Source organism: Phaethon lepturus, unplaced genomic scaffold (assembly GCF_000687285.1).
Source record: "Phaethon lepturus isolate BGI_N335 unplaced genomic scaffold, ASM68728v1 scaffold17701, whole genome shotgun sequence".
NCBI lineage: Eukaryota > Metazoa > Chordata > Aves > Phaethontiformes > Phaethontidae > Phaethon > Phaethon lepturus.
Genome location: NW_010515763.1, coordinates 2,962 through 20,462, shown reverse-complemented (window position 1 = coordinate 20,462; position 17,501 = coordinate 2,962). Strand labels below are relative to the sequence as shown.

The following is a 17,501-nucleotide window of genomic DNA, read 5'->3' as shown; positions in this document are numbered from 1 at the left end:
GGGAAAGATATTTTAGCAGAGCCTGTTGTGATAGGACAAGGGGTAATGGTTTTAAACTAAAAAAGGGTAGATTTAGGCTAGATATAATGAAGAAATTTTTTAAAACGAGGGTGGTGAAAGACTAGCACAGGTTGCCCAGAGAGGTGGTAGGTGCCCCATGCCTGGAAACATTCAAGGTCAGGATGGATGGGGCTCTGAGCAACCTGATCTAGTTGAAGATGTCTCTGTTTATTGCAGAGAGGCTGGACTAGATGACCTCTAAAGGTCTCTCCAGCCAAAAGCATTCTATGGCCTCTGTGCGCAGGGTGAGCCCTGCCCGTGCAAGCCCCAGTGGGAGCCTTGCACTGCGATGGAGCTCCTGACCTACTGCTGCCTGAGACCCACCTCAGATCAATTCCATGTCACAGCAGCACATGTATTTAAAAAAAGATGAATTAAAATATCTTCAGAAAACAAAACTTTTTTCTGCCCCTGCTCCTCCCCGTGGTGGAAGGATTATAGTACAAACAGGACATGACAGATGTTCATCATTATGCATAAGTGCTCAGATGCTCTCAATATGGCATCAGAATAACATACAGATTAAAACGTAAAACAGCCTGTTCTTCCCCCTGCCTGCTTCTGCCACGTTATTGCCCCTCTTGTCCCTCACCTCCCTGCATCTCCCATGGCAAAAGTGAAATCTTGCTTGCCCACCCAGCACAAACACCATCAGCCTGCTCATATCTTTCTTCTTCAGTCCTCTGCTCCTTCTACAGAGGGGACATTTGTAGGCAAGTTAGTAGTAGTGACATGCAGTGGTGCTACCTTGCCACAGCATTGCTTAGAATGCCCTTGTTCAGTTGGCTCAAAAGGAAACACTTGTGTTGGGTTACCTATGAAATGTTCAGGTAAAGTCTGGATAAGTCTAATATTTCTTTAGCTGTACCACTTCAACCATCACTCACATTTCATGAAACACTTGCAGATCTGTATTTCTAAGCATAAACTCCACATGGCTGCAGGGAGGATTTTTCAGAGAGAAGGAAGAATTGTTTCCCACCCAACTATTGCTTTGCACCTGATGCCCTCCAAAGTAAATGGAAGTGATTGCAGATATCTCAGGAATGCTGCTGCTGCCATCTCCTGAGAAAAGCTGGGCTGAGCATGTTTAATGGAATTACAGAAGCTGCTGCTGCTGCCAGAATGTCTGCCTAACCGTGTCCTAATAAAATGGAGTCTTTTGGCTGGACTAGACTAGGCTGTAAATGAGTTATATCTAAGATTACTGTTATCAAACTAAAAATACAGGATCCAAAAATATATGTCTAGCAGTTGCCTGGAAATCTCATTTGCAGACATAACATTAGATCACAGTATATGAGGTGATTAATCTTCTCAGCTTCCCAAAGGCACACAGGAAATCCCTGCTCTACCAAGCCATTGGAGGCTGCCAAGTCCAGCTAACTGGGAGATCTGAAATTTGGAATTCAGAGGTATAAATGCTGTTGGGACTCTAAGCTGAAATTCTTACCTTTGTCACATTTAACCCTAAGCATAGAGATTTTGAGGATAACTGCCACAAACCACCATAAATTTTAAGACTATCAAGGGATACTATGAAGACTACTCAAGTAGTCTTAAGTCATTACTGGAAATAGAATTCAGGCTCCTTAGTCACTTAGGTAACATAACAACCCCATCAAATCCACTTTTCTAAAATCCCCAAATCCAGTGATTTTTTCCCTTTTCCTTTCTCCATATCTGAACGTATGATTGCATTTGTTCTCACAGAGAACAGAATGTTTTTGTATTTTCTAGGAGCAATTATGTGAGCTTAAAAGGCTTTCCCAACATCTTCTTTTTAAGTTATTGAAAGCAGTATCTTACATGAAAACAGTTCAAAAATGTTCTGAAGCTACATATTACATATATACCCCTCTCAGATAAAGATAATAGGAATGTCAATCAGTTCTAGGGCTTTCTTCATTAGCAGCATCTTGAGACGCAGGTCTATGCATGAAGCTGTGATATATTGTCATCTGCACCCCGCTGTCATTAATGAGATTTCTTTCCCATTCATTCTTTAACAATAATGCTCATCCTGACCTTCGTAAAGTACTTCGAGATGATGCTTCAAAAGCACTAAGCAAGTACTAAATAATATTATCTGATTATTGTAACCCTAGTGACAGCTATGGAAAAATGTTTTCTATGTTTGCCTAGAGCTAATGACTACTTAACAAATATCACTATAGTAACATGACTATTTCTAATTTTCTTCCAAATTGCCAATGAGACTTTGGTTCATTTTCAAGATGAGATGTTTCTGTTTGTACGTTCCAAAACTGAATTGAAATTCCACCATCTTTTACAGTGAAAGTTCACCTTTCTTGGCCACATAAGTGGCAGTGCAGATATCCTTCTTTTCCTCCGGCAGGCAGAAAAGAAAGAGAATAAGTCTCCTTTGAAAAGTCTCAGTCTTGAGAGCTGAAGAAGAGCTTTGGAGCCTCTGCTGCGAGTTTCCTGTATCCTACCTGACTGCATGTCTCCCATCTTAAACCCCACAGAGTCTTCCTCTAGGCTACAAAATATAAGCTACTTAGTTTTGGCAGAGTACTAAAACCCAGTGAAATGTTGTTTTTTAACGTAACATTTCTCAGTCAGCAGAGAGGGTGGTACATGGAAACGGACAGGAGCACTGAGGAACCATGACCTCACAACTCATGTAGCTTTTTCACCGCAAATTTATTGCTGTGGGTATGGGGCTTCTTCCCAGCGCCTGCTGCACTCTGCTGCTGCTGCAGTGGGTCCTACCACGGCGGGGGCAGAACAGACCCGCCAGCACTCAGGCAGCGAGCGGCAGGGCATGCGGCCGGCTGGATGGCCACCGCCGCACGCCGCTCAGCTGTGACAACATATGCTTGGCCTTCAGAGCCAGAAAGGGACACGATGCTGTCCTTGCATGCTCTGAGCAGCGAGCAGCCTTCTGGGGAGTGAGGAGATGGACAAGTGAAACGTGCCAGAGACAGAAGGGGAGCCAAATGGAGTGTCAACAGGAACAAGCAGTGAGAAGAGGAAAACGTACAAGAAAGGCAAAAGAGGAAGAAGGGATGTGCTAAATGACAGAAGGGCAGAGAGGGGAGAGGGCAAAATGCAGAGAGACAAAAGACCTGTGATGGTGTCAGCAGCTATTTTCTTATCTAAACAGGATCCAAAAAAAAAAAAATATGCTAAAACCCAAGTGCCTGGAGTTCTTTAAGCATGTGACTTCCCTGCTTTGGGAATGGCCGTTCCCAGAGCAAGCTGCAATGTCTGCCTCAGCAAAGTAACTCCAACCCCGCTCTGCAGCTAACGTTGCCACCGCAGCCTAAATGAACTGTTAAGGAACCTGCGTTAACACCAAAAAGCTGGTTTCATATAGAAATGACCTTTACAGGAAATGCCTCTGTGTGTATGCGTCTGTGTGTTTGGAAAAATTTCGGTAAAAGCTTATCTAAAAAAATTCCACTAGAAAGAAATGCTCCATGCTTTCATTCCAGAAAGTATCAGTGGTTTGGCTCATACTGTCTGGAACAGATCAGAGCAACCATCTGCTTTGTCTCCTGCCATCTTCCTCAATTCCTAACGGTTTTTAGACCATTTTCATCTTTAGGAGGTGTTCCTCCATGGGAGTTGAGGGTAACATGGGTATTTGCCCGGCATCAGAGGGATGCCAGGAAACCCTACTTGCTCTGGCTGCAGTGGGAGCCTTCAGGGCTGCCAGGGGACATAGGAGCTGAAGCCCTGCAACACGTCTTTTTGGCTCTGCAGCAAGATGCTTCACACTGTGGGTCCTGAAAAAAACTTCACCAGAGTTGCGACCTTCATAATACGGCTTCTGAAGCAGCTGCCTGGTCAGCTGGCAGGAAACGAGGCCAAAAATATCCTCTGCTTGTGGTACATCCAAAGTTTATTTACTCTGATATTCTTTGGTGCATCATTTTGGCTTCAAAGGACAGCCTTGTTAGTTGGAAACTTCCTGACCAGCTGTGGTTTGATATTCAGCTAACAAAACTGAGGGGAGCGGATGAGCAGCAAGGGGATTTTTTGTGAGCATGAATAGGCAAATGAACCAAAACCCCCTTTTTCTCTTTATCCTGCTCCCCCAGAGGAAGGACAAGAACAGTACTCTGAATTCTTGAAGTTCCTGTGGGTATAGGTATAATTTCTGCTCACCATAGTACGTCCCTGATCATGAGGCAGAGAGTTTCAATGTAACATGGCCTTTAAAGCATGGATATTTATTCTAAGATACATGTTGAATTTGAGCTCTATATTTTATGTTTTGATTACTGCATAGTTCAGAAAACCCATAAAACATCTTGACACCCGGTAAAATAATATTATTATTAATTATAAGAGTTACCTGACTGATTCTGATATACAGCAAGGGATGGGAACAGCTGAATGATACAGATATTTTGCCAGTACGAAAGATTTTCTGGCATGCCCTGCAACATATGCTGTTGCTTGTCCATCTTCCTCTGGGTGGAGTAACCTCTCTATCGTCCTGCAGCTACAAACAGACACTTAGGTTCTATTGCTACTCCACTCCAGAAAAGGAGGAGGCTTTCCTCTCTTCTGATTAGCAACATAGTCTGAAGGTTTTATTCAACTTCAGAGAACATTACAATAGGCAATATGGCATCCTACTGAATGCTGTGTTTAGACATGCAATTAAATTGTAATTCGTGAGCGTAATATTCTGCGCAGTTCCTACAAACAATGTTCAGCTGAATCTTGCAGCAGTTAGTTGACCACATCCTCTAAAGACAGTGGTTTATGGAAGAACGAATTGCAGGCACTGAAGTCTAAACTAGGAAAGCACTTCACACACTCAACACTATATTCAGGATGAAAATTATAGAATATCACTTCCTTGGAACACTCAGTAAGACTAAACATGGTCTTTAAGCTAGACCCTTAAGCTAGACATGAATTTTACTGTGTGTGGTCGTAGTTTGTTAAATAGGCTGGTAGTCTGAAACAAGGTATTAACCAGCTCTCAAACAGGCAGTATAATTTTACACTTGGAAAGATAATTTGTTTTTACAAGCAAACTATTTATAAAGTATTGGAGATACATTGGCACTACAAAAGCAGTAATACAAAGACATTAAGTAATAATGAGATTAATCACGGCAATTACTAAGAAGACAATAAAGTTTTCTTACATAGCTTTTAGATTTCTTATTTCCTCTAAATGAAAAACACATTTACTCTGTAAAGTCAGTTCAGTTAAGATGTAAGATTTGGTCTCCAGTGTGACTTTCCCCAGCCACTATCAAGAGTCAGTACCACTAGTCCAATACAGTGCCATTAGCTTGACTTGGATAAGCAGGGACAGGGTATACTAAAGATCATAAGAGTTATATGAAGAGTGTGGTAATGATGGAGCTAAATTATTCATTCTGCTACCCAATTATCTCTGGTAGCTTTGGGACAGCTGTACAGAGGCCAGATCGTAGCCTACATGAGTGGAACAGCTTACCTGCATTAACAATCACACTGAAGAGTCTTCATTCAGTCTGCGTATGTCTTTTCATTGCACTGGTAGAGTGCAGAACACGGGATTAGCTGAATGTATTTAAGGTGCATTGAATTATAAAGTACTAAAATAGAGTTCACTAGTTTAAATGACTTAGTTCACCTAGTCCTTGGAGTTTGGTCAGACAGATAATATGTATTTTGTCTGCTTCTTTGTTCTTTCAGAGCCATCCATTTATGGCGTGATAAAATCATTAGTGCTGGTTATGTGTCATCATGTAAATGCCTTATTTTGTTACATAGCAGTTACCAGGTGCCTTTTCTTTCAGCTTTGCCATTTGATTGTCAAGATACATTTTCGTTTCCTAAATTATGTAATCTGATTTTAAAAAAACTGCTTATAAAACAAGTAAATACACTGACAAAAGCAAAACATTATTTCATTTATGAAATTTGTTGCTAAAAACAGGACTTTACTTCATTCAGTGTGCTCACTTATTGTTATTTATCAACATTTGTTTAAGGTTGCAATTGAACAAAGGACAGTAAATGCAATTTAGTGTAGAAAGGCAAGGTCACATGGCCTGGGTCTTAGTTAATTTATCTTTCAGGACAGATTCTATTTTCTGCTACTGGTATTATTACCCAGCAATACATTTTTCCCATGATAGTGCATCTGTAGCTCTTGCATTGCCAAACTTAGTGGTAGCATTTAATTTGTGTGACATTATTCAGTTATCAAGAAAAAGTAGCACACACTGAAAAACACAGTGGCTGTTTAACGATAGCATAAAAAATGAGTTCTTGTAAGCAAGAGCAATGTCTCAAGCACTTTCCTAAAAAACACTTTTCTTTCTGAGGCTGCACTATCCTGTTCCTGTTCCTGCCCTGGGAACCTGGGCATTCACCAGGCAGCTCTCCAGATGAAGGTTAACAGGTAGATATGCTGAGACAGTAGACACAGAATAAGTTTGACAATTAAATTTCATATCTTTTTCCATAAGTAATGGCAGCTGGATAATGTGCAAAGACTGCAGCACTGAATTATAGAAAAGCCACACTGAGATCACTAAAGTCATGTAGTCTGTTCCCCTTCCAGTGTAAGATCAGCCCTACATATATAGTTTTCAACAGAAACTAATCTAATCCATCCTTAGAGATCTGCAGTGATGGAGAAGCCATGTAACTTGTCATATATTTCCTATATTATACACACATGGTTTTGTATGACATTCTGATATTCATACCCACGTTAACTGGGATACAGATATACCCATGCCATAAGTGACCCAACAATGTAGTTGTAAAACAGAAATCTGCATGGAGGGTCCTAGCAGGACTCAACAGGGGTTTGTTCTCGACAAAATGTTACTTACATACAAACTGAAAGACAAAGATGGTGGTTGGCATCAGGGAAGTCAGGGAAGCTGGTGGAGTGGCAAATTAGACAGATGCCGATAGTAGAGAATGGTCTGGGTTGCTTTGTTAGGGTGGGCTGATTAGAATATCCCGTTTTAATACAGATAAATTTGCAATCATATCTCTAAGGAACAAAGAGCATAGTTTATACAGACAGGATTGGGCAAAGTGTTTCAAAATGATGCGACATGAAAAGATGTCAGGGTCTTGGTACATAATTAACTGAACATGAGCCTGCAGTAGGATGATGCAATTAGAGAGCAAATGCCAGCGCTGAAGCCTAAGCAGGGAAAATATGAAGTGGGAGTCGGTAGGTGATATTAGTCCTGTTTATAGCAAAAGTAAAATCATCACAGGAATACCGTGTGCAGCTTCATACCCACGCTTCAGAAAGGACTCTGACGGATCAAAAAGTAGTCAGAAAGTCCTGGAAAAAAATGCGTTGAGGTCTGAAAGGCATGGCTTACCATGAAAAACTAAGAATGATCAAGCAGCTTCTCTTATCAAAAAGAAAAGGAAGGAAGACTTTTACTTAAATGTAAAAGATGTTTTTGATTGTGGTTGGCTTTTTAGTATAGGAGAAAAAGGCGTACCAAAAGACAGTTTAGGGTATTTTTCTTTTGAAAAGTAGGAGATAAGTAAGATTTAACTGCAAATAAAGCCCTTAAAAAGCAAACCCACCCAGTGAATAATGAGCCACATTGACAACGAGGTGCTGGATCTACTCCATACCGTTATGTCTAAAGGTCTTTCCAGGGATATAACAATTTCAGGAGAAATTACAGACCTGCTGCTGAGACTTATAGCTGAGGTGCTACAACTTGTGGGATCATAATGATCTCTTCCAACCTCAGAATTTGTGATTAGCTGACTAACATAATTCTACTTTCTTTCTTTGAATTTGATCAAATCATATTGATGCATACCTGCTGAGGCAGTAACCTTAAGTCCTTCAAGTTTGAAAATAAGGCATAATCCTGCCCAGTTTTGTACAGGTTTATGACAACTAAAATCAATAGCCTTGTATTTGAAGACAATCTTGAGCACAGGGAGACTGTAAAGTAGTTTCTGAACTGCACAACCTGTTCCCACCATGGAAAGAGCCATTCAAAAATCATACTGAAACACTGGAACTAGAAACAGTACTTAATTTTGTTTCTACAGAGATTAGTTCTGCTGAATACAGAAAATTTCATCCTTCAGTTTGTCATTTTGTTTATATGTTTTTATATTTGAAATTACATCTAACCGTTAAGTGGTCCTGACTGCAAAAACACCAGACTGTGTTTTCAATAAATAATTCCACTTTAATGGCAAAGTAATAATTTAGACAGATACAGTGTGCACACCTGCAAAAAATATACGCAAGCTGGTTTACAAGCTAGAGGAACAATAAACCAATAGAAAATACATCATCCAGTTAAGTTCGATGACACCAAATACTTATTATTAGGGCTTTACAAAGACTACAAAACTTTTCAGATGATTTATTTCACTGTTTCTGTCTATTTACATGATATGTTACATCAAAAATGTACAAAATATAAAATGTGTACAGACAAATGTTTCACAAACAATTTCTGAGTTGTAAATTAGGTGGACTCACTGAGATGTATTGCAGGAAGTTTTGTATATGTGATATTGTGTATCTGTGTGTTAAATATGGCAGGAAAAAGTTTGCAGGTTTGCTCAGAGCACAGGTACAGGAAAGAGCAGCTTTCCTTTGGTTCTTTGAGTCAGTCAAGGTGTATGCACTGACATTTTGCAACAGAAATGGATCCAGATTTGGGGGGCACGATGTTGGTCTGACTGAACCCTACATGCATAAAATCAGTTGGAGTTTTATAGGGCAATAGCACCGTGTAGGAACCTCTAGATTCAGCGATGCAGCTCAGTGCCATTTGGAAACTGCATTGATTTATCTTTGTTTTACAGCGAGTGACCGCAGGATGGCCACAAAGAGTTAATAGCACCAAATATACATCCTGAAGGTAGCATCTATGGAGGTGTACAGTACATGTCTACACAATGCCAAAGCCCTTAGATACCTTCTTGTTTGTATGCACCTATTTTAACCGGATGCCTCTTGTGGTAAAAGAGCGTTTCCGATTATTCTGAGCAGTTTGAATGCAATCTGGTTGTAGCCTGCCGTGACATATACACTTAAAACATTTTCAGATTTTTTCCCCCCAAAGTGTATTGGCTTCGTATAGATATTGAAACATGCTCACTGTAGCATTGATAGCTCCTGCATAGTCATAGCAACTGTAAATACAGGACAAACACACCAGGTAATAACAGCTTTTAAGGTTTGCATTCTGTATTTGTTTGCAACATACAGGAAATCTCAGCAAGTGAAACATCTCTTAACACCAACAGAATAAAATACAATTTTTTTTGTTTGTTTGTTTTTGATTTGATTTGTGCAAGGCTTTTTTTTTCTTTTTTTTTTTTTCTTTTTTTTCAGTATTTACAATACCCACCCAGTAGACTGTGCAAAACCAACCCACTTTACAGTATAAACTCTTCCTCTTCCACAGTGGACATCACTGCTTCAGTGTTCTTTTATGCTGAATTCTTCATGTACAACAATAGCAATCAAAACAACATGCTAAAACTAGAAAAAGGAAAAAAAAAAACATATATTTGTGCTCATGCTGCATCAAGTGCATCCAGCTCTGCTGGATAAGAATTCAAAACATCCATCCTCCAAAAACTCCATTCTATGGGATCAAATGGATTTGAGCCGATTTTCTCAGCATTTAGGTGGCAGTGGAAGTGGGTTTGGGTTCCTTGTGTATTTCTGAGGGTAGGCAGAGCAATCTATTCACAAGATAAAAATATTATATAGCAACTGTTCTTTCTCCTATCCATTTCTTTAAAAAATCATGATATACAGATATGAGGCTACTGTGTTAACTGACTTTTTCTCATTAGTAAATGAAGAAAAAAACAGTGTAAATTACCAATGGTTTAGGAATTAAACCAACTGTAAAACTGTTCTAGAAATCTGTTTTAAGGCAGTGAGACAGCACCATAAGAAATGTTCCTTCTTTCACTGAAAAGGCTCAAACAAATGAAGCCCTAAAAAGCCTTTAATCAGTGTTGGTTAATAATTGGTATAAAACTGTTGTTAAGGAGTGGGCAGGTGGTTAAAAAAGACCTTTGTGGTAAAAACAACTTTATAAAATCTGTGACTCGTGTACTAAAAACTTAATGGAGCGCATCACCGTGACCATGGCAGTTAGAATTAAATTGGCACTTATCCAGCATATCACAGTCATGTTTTCTGGTGATTGCACAATACTGTTTGTGCTTTCTGAGTTACTGTCATCGTCTTTGACTCATTTTGGAATGGGCAGTAGCATACAACACAAACACTACTGCAGTCCTGTGACCAGCACCATGTGGCACAACAGAGGTTAGAAGAGAATTAGAAGACCACATTGTTCATGCAGTGCCTCAGGGTAAAGTAAAGGAAAAAAAAACAAGAGAAGTTGCACTGTAAACTTGTACAGAGAAACAGAGAGAGAGAGTGAGAGAGAGAGAGAGAGAGGAAAAGGGAAAAAAAAATATTCCAGTTTGGCTAACACGTGTGCAATCTGCTTAGATGCCCTTGGGCTAGGGCCCTTTCCAGTTGACAAATGGAGTCTCACTTGGCTCCATAGGTTTTGAAATGCCTTGAAGTTAAACTAATTCAAGCTTTCCACTTCAATTTTTCTTCCTGACTTTGCAGAGTTAGGTCTCCTGCCTACTTACAACACACCATTCTCACTCAGGGACCTCCGTGTGCTGCTTTAATACTGGCAGTGGTCTAGTGGAAACAGATTTTACCATAATCCTCCACCAAGGTTTGTCCTTTTCAGAGAGTTGATTCAAGGGATGAATCCAAAATGTCATCATGGTGGCTGGTGCTATCACTGTCACAGCTTTGTGCGCTCGAATAGTTGGCTGCCTCTTGAAGCCTCATTAGCATATTCATCTGAAAGAAGAAAGCAATGTTTACATAATCTCGTCTGATTTAATGCTGTTAAAATTTAATTAATCTCCCTTGTTGTATGAGGTGTGCTGGTAGCTAGCTGAGGGGACCATACAAAAGGATTTCAGAAAGGGCAGGGTGTCAGCCGCTCCTCCTGGCACCCTTTTCATTGCCTTCTGGTCTTTAAATAGAAGTTTAAAGGTCCAAAGAGCTAGAGGGATACAATGGAGCTGCCCGACAGCTCCCATTGATTCAGGGGGGAGACCGGCTGCAGCTGCAGCACCGGCAGGGGAAGGAAGCCATATCACAGCTGGGCAGCTGGGCCCATATTTGGAGACAGTCAAGCTTCCAGATAATTTTTGGATGGTGTAGGCACGCTACATTGGAAAAGCAACCGAAAACATAGTCACACTAACATACCCCCTCTGCAAGAGAGAGATGGGGAGGGAGCGAGAGAGGGGTGGACCGAGGCCAGCTGCTTCATCAGAGAATCCCATCTGCTGTTGAGGGGCTGACCTCAGCAGGGGAGCAGCAACAGATCCTCCCACCCAGGAGGGGAGAGCCCCCACGTCATTTGGGGATTATTAGAATCTGAAGCCCATCTGAAAAATTATCAAAAAGCAGCATTAAGCCCTAGAAAATTACTTGGATGCTTGATGCCTAACTCTGTGTAATGATCAGGATTTTATTTATAAAACATCCGCTTCTGCCAGCATGCTCGGGGCTGCAAGCAATGTTGACATTGTTTTAGTGTTTTTCAAGGAACAAATACACTGTCACTACAAAAAAACAAGCAAAGAAAAAGCAAAGGTAAAGAGATTTTCTTGTGTGTTTGTGTGTTAAGCCCCTCTTTCCAGTTTACTCAGGAATCCTTACATCTCTGTGGTTTCAACCTGCACAGCTTGTAAAGATTTCTTTAGGCATTGAACTGCGTTTAATACTCTTTAATGTTATCAGGTAGCTGATAACATGGGAGGCAAGCCCTCCATCCACAAGTTTCAAGCTCCTGATAATTAGATACAGATACTGATGACAGTGTGCAGGGAGCAAAGGTGACGGGACACTGAACTTGAGCTGCCCGAGTGTTTTCACCTCAGTGGAGGCAATGCATATGTGCTGGAAGCCTGGCCAATACTCTCACTGGCAGCCCAAATCACAGGGACAAACAATCCCCCCAAAGCTTATGGACTGGGACACAGGGGAACAAATGAGGTGATTTTCTAAACTTCTTCAGGATGCAAGGTCTGGGTTTGGATACAAAACACTTTAGTGAGGCTGGGGAGTCATTTTCTTAGCTCTGATAAGGGTTGAATGCAGTTTCCTCTGAGAAATTCCATTTTCCAAGGGGTGCCTGTATTCCAGAAGTACAGTTCTCTAAAATGGTATTCTGAATTGTGATAAAGGCAGTCTGTAGAGAAAGCACTATACAAGAATACCAGTTCAATATATGCAATTTAATAATCCATTATCAGAGGAGGCAATAGTAATCCCAAATGTCTGGGATCGTATTTAAATAAAACAATACATGGCACTGAGGGAAATCAACCTCTTATCTTTTAATGCCACCACACTTGCATTCCTTTTACTTTAAGACTGTCATACAGTCATCAGTTATCTTGAAATGTTCTGAGGAATGGGAGGAGGGCTGTCTAATTTGCATTTCCACTAAATTGTCTACGATAGACAAGTTAGATAATGGAAGTTTCTCAGTCTTTCATTTGCAGAATGTAGATGAAGGACTGCCCAACATGGAAAGGTGTTTTTAGAATAAACTGATTAATAAATTGCTGAAGAGTGGTACCCAAACATTATGATGATGAAGACCAGATACATTTCTGGGCAGATGGGAAATGCAAACAATTTAGGGACATATTAACATGATGGTGATACCTGCCCTCTTGCTAGATTTTCCTTTTTGTTTTCATCCTTTTTAATAAATTATAATAGGATTAATTTTAAAAGTCCATTTTGGAACGAGTAGACGGTAGTCTTTTTACTGCACAGTGTACAATTTAACATGCGACAGTGAAGTACCTGCTGAAAAATTTTTTCCCTGGAGTTTAAATCTTACCAAGGGATCCCCCTCTGTATCAGTCTGTGGAACGTGCTTTGAGGTTGTTCCTTCTTTTGCTGATGCATAGCCTTCATATCCAACATCTTCTGGTCTTAACTGAAGTAACGATGGCCACTCATGCTGTAGAGATGCAGAGCTCCATGGATAGGTATCAGCTACCCACTTGGAGGGATCTTCCCAGGGTGCCCTCTTACCGTACATCTATGTTATGGATATAACAGAGTTAAGTATCCTAAAGAGTTTTCAGTATCAGTTGTAAGTAATCAAAAACATCTAAATCATTTTAGTAAGTGGTTGAAAAAATGTGCTGAGCACTCAGATATGATAAGACACTCAAAAGACTTCATCTCCATTAATGCTCCTTCAATACGCAGAGTGGCTGCAAGCTGAAAAGCACTCCATAACTAGTGATCCTTGTAGGCAACAGTGGGAGCCACAAGTTTTTGATATAATATGAAATGAGACCTTTAAGTAATTTGCTTAAGGCATATCGGTGAAATTAACTCAGACCTATCTGAAACATTCAAGTTAATTGGATTTTGTTTGAAGTGAATTAGGAAGTGCCAGTATAGGTTGTTCTTTTCTCCTAGGAAAATAGGATGTAGAAGCAGACGTCTGTCCACACCTTAAGTTTGAGACCTTTCACAAGGTTAAGAGAAGAAATTCACAAAGGATAAGTTTTCCCTACTCTGAAGCAAAAAATGCTTATGAATCTGGAAGAAGGACAGAGGAAGGAAGAATGAGAATATTGTAAGTTTAGGAGGTCTGGTAGTTTCCTCACTAAAATGTACCCTTCCCCACACTGCTGTTCACAGGCAACATATTAACTGAGAGACCCGTGATTGCTGCTCCACAGATTTTCTTTAGCTGTGACAATGACACACTGGGATGGGGAGCCAGTCACCGGGGCTTTCTGTGATTTCTCCTAGCTCAAACAGCCTCATGCAATCCAAGGAGCAGCATAATATTGGCATCATGGAGCATTTAGATGGGCTGCACTCTTAGAGGGAGTAAAACAGTGAAGGATTTTAGTGCTAAAGCCAGGGAGAGGAGTTGTGCTTATCACTGCAACACCTGCTCCCAGGCACCTACTGAATCCAGAGCTCCAGGTTAGGCAGCCAAGTTCCCTATATGATGCACAGAGATACTCAGACTCCCTCTATCCTGCGCTGAGGCTTGGTTTCTATAACAGGGATTTGCCTAAATAATGCAAGAAGAAATGTTACTCGAGGAGGTAGCAGGCTAGCTCCAGGCTCTAGGCAGCACTTCCCCTCATCTGAGATTAACAGCAATTAAATCTTTTCTGGAATCTGGAGCAAGGCTTGTAGATTCTGTGCCTGAGAAGTGAGCTTGCAAAGTACCAGGCTAGAAAGGTATTTTCTACCCATCCTTGGCTCCAGGAACATCTAATTATATCATATAAAAGATTTCTGTTTATTATTAATAATGTTATTCTATGGAAGCCATCCAAAGCAGCTAAACATTGGTTCATGAAACAACATATTTTCTTCTATATGCTGCCATCTTCTGCTCCAGAACTGAAGTTTTCATTTAAGTGGGTACCCTGTATACATGGGAAAATATGAATGTGCAGGATATCACTGCATTTTTATAGCTGGTCTAAACAAGCGCTGTTAATCTCACTGTTCCTATTCTATCAGATGTTTGACAGTTTTTTGCACAAGGCATAAACACTCTGTAATTCCCACAGAGATAAGCAGTTTTAGGAAAGCGTGAGATATTCAACAGGCAAGATTCTAAACCTCCATTGCATCAGTATGTCACTATGTCGATACAAGGTGATAAAGAAATGGCAGCTGCTTACACTGTTCTTTGACTAGTCCATAACAATCCCCTCTGCACTGTGCAGTAATTTCTTTCAGTGCTATGTATGGCATAAAACTGCCTTTCCACAAAACATCTTTTCAGAGGACATAGAATTGCAGTGCATAAAAGAAAAAGGAAAAGGGAGAAAGCCAAATAAAAATTGGGAAAAAAAAAAAAAAGAACGAAGGATTAATTTCAAGATTCAGGTTTGCTCCAAAGATGTAGAATGGTCTGAAAACTTAACCTATACAGGACAGCTTACAGTGCTATCTACAGCAAATCTATTTGTAGCCCTCTTTCTATTAAAGTAGAAAAAAATTTAATAGTTCATTAACAATCAATGGAACTGCTGCTAACACCTAGCTCTGGAGAGGACAGGACAGAAGGAATGGTGAAGCACTCTGATCTGATGGTATTGTTACCCAAAATGAGAATTACAGTCAGAAGGAAACCTTAGCCCATACAAAGAAAGAAAAAAGGAGAAATAAAACTATGGGAAATACAAGCAGGGTTGCAAGACATAAGGGCAAGAAGGGGCAGACTTTTACATTCACAGAGCCAAAGAGTAACTTATCTCAGTCTGCTTAGATAAGTTATTAGATAATAACTTTTTTTTTTCCTAACTGGTGAAAATTTCCTTGTTCACAAGCTTTCCTCCACAAGTCTGTTTGCCTACATGGGTATGTAGGTGAGGGAGGATTACACAGACCAGAACTAATTTCTTGCACCAGCATAAGGGCTATTAACTCTTCCATGCAAGGGTATGCTGAGGCTGCATTGACTCAGGAAGGCAATCTGAACTGTATTTAACATTGCTGTGCACTCCTTAAACAGTGGAAAAAGAAGAACCCCAGTCACAGAGGAGAAACCTTCTTCACAAAATATAAGATGCACTAGTGCTGGAACATACAGAGCCAAATTATACATCAGAGTAACAGCAGGTCAAAAGGAGTTCAAGGCTGATTTCCATAATCCCTCCACAGCCTTTCTTCTTGCAAACACAGAAGGATTCATACTTGGATGCATTGGTTAAAAGTAGCTTGGAGAAAGCCTATGAAACTAATTTAAAAAAAAATTGTTGGGAAAGAAATGACATACCTGAAGTCCTTCTCTCACAGCTTCCAGAAGATATGGCACCAGGGAATAGTTCCAGAGGTCTGTGAACCACACTCTGGAGCCATCAACATCCATAGGGCAAGGGAGGAAGAGGCGGGGACCTGAGAAGTCAAGTTGTGTATTAAAACAAGTAGAACTAGGGAGCATACTAAAAATAATATTCACTGAATTGAAAAAGTAGTATTGGAGGAAACTTAAGTGAAGAGAATACTAACACAGGATTACAATAAGGGAGCTATCAGTCTCCCATTATTAAAAATGAGCTAGTGTCACTTCATCCAATTCCAGGGCCTGATGAACACTTACAAGTCTTATGCGTAAAGCTATGTAAAAGGATGACTTCTTTGCTAACACAGTTATTCCACTAAAAGGCCTCAGGCACATGTATATCTCCCACCTGCTAGTTTGCTGAACTGATTGTCCATGTGTTTTTATTGCTGTAATTATACTGCAGTGTGAAAGCACAGAAAAAAACATAAGCTTAGGAAAGTTGTTACTGAGGTATTTTTTTGTAAATTTAACTTTTTAAAATTACGATCATTTACTTGAAAGTCTTTAGCAACCAAGGCAGAAATACCTGGAAATACATACTCTCTCATTGAACTTTCCATTTTCATTTCAATCTTGCTGGCTTGATGTTGTACTTCCCACTGAGGGATGACAACTTTTAAAAACATAATATATCCTTCACAAATCTCTAAAATGCTCAGCCTGCATCCTTACTTTAAACCACTACACCAATGGACTCACCAATGGTTACATCTGAAGAGCTGTGCGTTTCTAGGAAGCTGTTGAGATGATGCCATGTTTTGGGGATCCAGTCAATGATTTTCATGAGCTCATTATTGCGTACATTCCTTTCTATTTCAGTCTCAATCAGTTTTCTTCTCAGATATCTGCCCAAGAAACCTTTAACAGGCTCTGTGTGATTAGCACACAGCACCCACCTAGGTAGGAAGGAAAATTTCAAGTAGCAATGAATCGCAAATACATCATTTCCTCTTAAACGTATAGACGAAGGTAATGTCATAAGCTTCTAAGTCTTGTTAGTCAGCAAGGATAAAACTACTCCAACAAACCACATTATTTCACACTGCTACAACACCATCATAACAGGTTCCACAGGAATTCAAGACATTGCTGAAGACAAATGGAATGCAAGAATGCAATCATCTTCAGCAGCTCTCTAGAGGTGCCAGAAAGTAACATATTTCTTTCACCGTTCCCCAACACCATTCAGAGATCCATCGATACAGAGAGACACAGAAACTAAAATACTTCGCTGTGATGAGACAGAAGATCAATGTTCGTTGAAGAACTGGTCTGAGAAGCAGGAAGATGTGCAAACACAGCCACAGTAAACACAGACTGAATGTACCTGAAATTGTGATGCAGCTCCAGATTCGGTGAAGAAGAAACACCCTGGTTCATGGTTCCAATAATATAGGGACTGAAAAGAGAAAAATAATAGGGTTCTTTGAGGGAGAATTCATTCAGATATTCAGAGAATATTCTTTCTTCTTGTCTGCACTAGGCCAACTTTAAAAGAGTCTCTGGTTGTATTGTAGTCTTAGATTT

The 17,501-nt window shown here is 40.2% G+C and overlaps 1 protein-coding gene across 1 annotated transcript; it reads right to left on the bottom strand.

Moving 5' to 3' along the window:
• Positions 1-8,221: 8,221 nt before the first annotated feature.
• LOC104627571 (neuron navigator 3-like) lies at positions 8,222-16,769 on the bottom strand. The gene is made up of 4 exons (XM_010295877.1): positions 16,674-16,769; positions 15,906-16,024; positions 12,978-13,181; positions 8,222-10,909 (listed from the first exon to the last, which is right to left on the bottom strand). The coding sequence occupies exons 1-4, from the start codon at positions 16,756-16,758 to the stop codon at positions 10,790-10,792; spliced, it is 528 nt and encodes a 175-aa protein (XP_010294179.1). The 5' UTR covers positions 16,759-16,769; the 3' UTR covers positions 8,222-10,789.
• Between the last annotated feature and the right edge of the window lie 732 nt (positions 16,770-17,501).

Bases quoted from the DNA above. Each gene is read 5' to 3' on its own strand.
- LOC104627571 (XM_010295877.1), bottom strand. From the start codon at position 16,758: ATGAAAATCATTGACTGGATCCCCAAAACATGGCATCATCTCAACAGC. The intron at 13,182-15,905 runs GTATGTCATTTC...TCCATAACATAG, and splicing joins CTGTGAGAGAAGGACTTCAG to ATGTACGGTAAGAGGGCACC. The intron at 10,910-12,977 runs GTAAGATTTAAA...TTCTTCTTTCAG, and splicing joins ATACAGAGGGGGATCCCTTG to ATGAATATGCTAATGAGGCT.